Source organism: Condylura cristata, unplaced genomic scaffold (genome assembly GCF_000260355.1).
Source record: "Condylura cristata isolate star-nosed mole 26May11 unplaced genomic scaffold, ConCri1.0 scaffold00021, whole genome shotgun sequence".
NCBI classification, from domain to species: domain Eukaryota; kingdom Metazoa; phylum Chordata; class Mammalia; order Eulipotyphla; family Talpidae; genus Condylura; species Condylura cristata.
Window position 1 is genome coordinate 29,535,786 of NW_004567122.1, and position 4,485 is coordinate 29,540,270.

At 59.7% G+C, this 4,485-nt stretch overlaps 1 protein-coding gene across 2 annotated transcripts in view; it reads right to left on the bottom strand.

The window, feature by feature from the left end:
• The window catches only part of NRG2 (neuregulin 2), a 161,710-nt gene that overhangs the window by 4,893 nt on the left and 152,332 nt on the right, over positions 1–4,485 (bottom strand). For both annotated transcript variants that reach the window (XM_012728048.1, XM_012728049.1), the window contains one exon: positions 2,233–2,256. In XM_012728048.1, coding sequence (XP_012583502.1) covers positions 2,233–2,256 — 24 coding nt within the window. The remainder of the gene's footprint in view (positions 1–2,232; positions 2,257–4,485) is intronic.

Sequence of the window (4,485 nt, forward strand, 5' to 3'; positions counted from 1 at the left end):
CCGACACCCCGCTGCACCCACCCCGCCCTGCCCTGCCCTGCTCTCCTTTTCCTCCTCTCCTGGCGGCTGTTCTCCAGCCTAGTGGCTGCTGACGCAGCTCTCTGGGCTGGCCAGACCGAAGCACTCCTACAGGCCCTCTTTCTGGACCGTGGCCCTGCTCCCCCAAGGGTGGCGGGGGCACCCTTTCCTGTGGTCAGCCACTAGCCCCTCATTACTCTCTGCCACACGCCCCCTTTGCACCAGCCACCTAACAGGAAATTCTGTCTGCTCACCCTTGCAGGTAGATCCTTCAGCTGAGCTCTTCTCAGCACCCCTTGGCCACCAGGGCTCTCACCTGTCCCCAGGGGGGCACCATCTGACTTCTGAGCTGATTCCCTCACTTCCACTCCGCCCACCCTGCCCGCAGGAAACCCCCTAAGCCCTTAGGCTTGCAGAGCCTTCTGTGGCAGAGGGAGACCATCAGCGACCCCCTGAGGCACGCCCCTGCACACACACATCAGGATTGGGGCTCCCTGACAGGCCCAGGTCTCTTCCCAGCCCTGAGGCCACACTGATTTATCACCATCAAGTACAGTGGCTGAAAACTTAGGGGCTCCCCACTGCGATTCCATAAGCAGCCTTAGTGCGTGGTCCCCGCCTTCCTTTGAGATCTGGTCTGTGGTGCCCGTCCCCGGGTGTGTTTGGCTCCAGCCTCACTGGCAGTCTTTCTGCGCTGTGCTCTAGCCACGCCACCCCTAGCTCGCTGAGCCCCCTGCCTCGAGCACTCTCCTGCTCTCTGAGGGCCTCTCAGGTTTCAGCCCAAATGTCCCTCTCTTGGACCTCCCACAACTAGGGCCTCAGGCTGGGGCGGCAGGGCTCACTGGCCCCGCCCCTCCACCCCAGCCGCTGCCCACTTAGCCGAGCGACCCAGCTCTCGGGGCCGCACTGTTTCGTGACTTCATAGCTGTCTTCCTAGCTCCCCACCTCCTGCTGGCTTTCCTGTCTGTTGCCTGCCTCGGCCTGTGAGTCTGACAGGCAGGTGGGCAGGGGCTCTAATTTGGAGGTTCAGCCCAGGTCTGTGGACTCAGGGAGCGAATGAATCAAGGACACACGTTAACGTAGGCTCAGGCCCACCTTTTTGTCCTCCGGTTCTGACTGCAGGGCCCTGAGCAGCCACCCGCCCCGCCCCGCCCCACCGCCATGCACGCGTGTCCTGCACTGGAGCCCTGAGTGGGCATGCTGGGCACGTCTGCCCCCCATGGCAGCATCCACACCTGCCAAGATTCACTCTTGTGCACCTGCCACCGTCATGCAGACCCCACACCGGCTTGAGCCCGCTCCTGGCCCGTTGCGGTGTATAGACCACACGTGTATATGCAGGTGGGGACTGAGCTCTGTTGTCTGTGGAGCAGTCAAGGACTTGGTGGTAGGAGAAACTAGGGTCTCTCTGAACCTGTCTCTAGAACATTCTTTTCATAACTGCAGGCTCACACCAAGGCCCAATCCCACCAATGCCCTGACCCTCAGAACCCTGCTTCTCTCCTGCCGCAGTACAGTACCCTTGAGGCTGGGGTGGGCCCCAGCACAGAGCCAGAGAGCTGCAAAGACGAACTCTCAGTGTCCTTCCTGCCCAAGGCAAGTAAGCATCTGAGCTGGGGGACACGCTCTTCAGGTCCCCCACTCCACACCCTCGCTGGTTTGCCCACAGAACACGTGTGCCATCGTGGGGGCAGATCATGGAGGGAGTAACAGCCTCAAGCAGATGGCCAAGCCTGGCAGACAGACACAGGGCAGGGGCAGAGACATACTCGTGTTACCAGCCGGGTGCAGGATGAACAGCAATGGACATGGAAATGGGCAGAGAGAGGAGACTGAAGGCAAGTGGAAAGGCACGCCTCTCTGCACAGCTCTCCGAGCCAGGACCCCACGGCCTCCGGGTGCTGGCTCTCCAGGCCCCGGCTCTCTCATCCCGCTGCACCAGCTCAGAGGGCCCTCCCCACCCAGGTCCCCAGCGACGGCCCCACAGCGGGGGTGAGTCTCATGGGTGCTGCTCGTGGGCTTCTCCTGTCTCCCAACTTCGACACAGTTTATGACAGGACACCTTGACACCTTGATGGGGCCAAGGGAGACTTTTGGACGCATCCCTTTTCCACTTTTTGGGGGAGGAAACCCAAATATCCAGCACACATGCTGTCAGAGGCTGCAGAGAGGGGCTGTGTGGATGGTGCTGAGTGACACATAGAGGCTTCGTACCCTTTAGTTCAAATCCAAGGTGCTCTGGCAGTGCAGAAGAGAGGTGGGTCAGAGAGGGGCAGGGATGGAGGGAGAGAGACAGATAGAGACAGAGAGAGACGGGGAGGGCGGAGGGGGAGAGAGAGAGAGAAACGTTGGTCAGGACTCTTCAGACACCGGCGGCCAGCCTGTGAGGTGAAAGCTGGTTAGTCACGTTCCCTCCCGGCCCCTGAGCTCCTGCCCTGGCACCCTGTCCCCAAGAACACCCCTGAGAGGGGTGGAGAGAGGAAATGTTAGGATCAGCAGGCAGGGCAGGTTCTTTACAGATGAGCTGTGGGGTTAGTACCTGGTGGGAGGCAGAGGCGCAAGAGTCAATTGGCAGATGTCTGGGGAGGAAAGGGGGGCGGGAGTGGGGGCTGCGGCGGCCCCGCCTCCCTCCCAGCTCCAGCGCCACGCTCTAGGCGCTGGTGGAGACGGCCTGTGGGCTCCAAGCTCATTCCTGGGCCTAGCTGGGGTGGAGGGTGCAGGATACGCCCTTGAGCCCACCGGCCCTGCAGGCTGAGCTGGCCTGCCCATCTACCGGAGTCTGGGCGCGGACATTCTGTTTGAGGGGAGCAGAAGGGGAGGAGGAGGAAGAGGAGGCTTTAGATGACTGGGGGCTTCTCCACGCAGTTCCCCCCAACCCTACGAGCCTACAGGGGCTGGCCACATGGTGCAGGCCTGCCTTTGCTGCTCAGAGAAGCACACTGAACTCAAAGAGTTGACTGGGTTATCTGTGGCACACGAGCGCCCCTGGTCTCCCGACAGTACTCTGTGAAGTGGGATCATGTCAGGGTGCCATTCTCTGCGCTGGTGGGGTACACACCCAGGCCATCAAAGGGTTAAATCCAAGAGTCCTGCTGAGGGGCCACTCTGTCACTGCCGCCTGTGCCCACGTCAGCCAGCTCTCAGGCTCTAATCTGTTAGGAGATCATGCCTGGCTCTGGGCTCTCTTGGAGATCTGCAACCAGGCTGTTTCAGAATCATCCACATCAGCAGAACCAGATGGAAACCCTGAAATCTCACAGTGTTTCTGTAAAGTTTCTTTGGCATTCTGAGGGAGCCGTGAGCACCGTCTGCGGCCTTGAACCTCAGTTTTATCTCTGCTCCGCCGTGTGGGTGTGGGCAAGTTGTGCTCTCTGCTTCCTCATCTGCAGAGTGCCATCCTGCAGTGAAGGGGCCGGTGCAGGCCCGGGCAGCATGCGTGCGTGCAGAGGCCGGGCTGGTAAACCCCAGTGTTCGTGCCGCCTTCTCCCACCTGCACATAAGTAAGCTGGGCTAGAATCAGCTTCTGAGGTTCTCGGCTCCTACCGAGGGAGGAGAGCACAGGGGACATCCGCAGGAAATCCTGTGCATTAGCCACCCTTGATCTCTCCTCTGATAGGGATTCCACAGGGCTCTGTGTTTAGAAAAGAGTAGGTGGCTCGGAGCCAGGGACCAAGATGGCTCTGACTGACAAAGCCTGCAGGAAGCTTCTGGGATTCTGGCCTCCCAGTTCCACCCAGAGACCATGGTCTCGAAGCACTAACCTAGCCCTTCCAAACACGTGCCCTCTGCACCCCTGTGAAAAGCCAGGCCTGAAATGGCAGTTGTACTCTTACAGCTGGGAGGCAGGAGAGAGTGGCCTTAAGCCCAGCACACTCACTCTTCTCCTTGGGCCTCCCAGGCTGGCCAGTATGAACTTGACAGACGCAAGGTTCTTGGCAGCAATCAGTGAGTAGTTACCCTGTGGCCTCAGGGATCCTCCAGGCGGCTGGAGAGTGCGCACATTCTTTGGCTTTCTTCTAGTCATGCTCTCCTGAGAGAATGGCCCTGCTTGACCACATGCCCAGGCTTCTGGCTTATCGGGCTGCTCTGGGCCCCACTTGGTGGTTGCCTTAGATGAAGCAGCAGGGGCTCAGTGGTGTGCTAAGACACTTTCCTGAGGTCACACAGCAAGTTAGGAGGAGGAAGGGAGACTGGAGGCCATGACCATTCCTGCCCCTTGAATCTCTGAGCAGACGTGACTGGCTAGTTCTGAGGACAATGACCATCTGGAGAGTGAGTGAGGCTCCTAATGCTTTATCCTGTAAGGAGAACAAAGTAGCAGCACAGAAGCTCTTGCTGGTGTCCTTGAGGCAAAGGACAGTACTGTTGGGTGGACCAGTGGTGATGGGCAGGACTGGTGATGCCATCCCCAGGATGACAGCCTAGCTTCCCTGTCCCTGGGATGGAGTCTGAGGGGCCTGTGGCTAC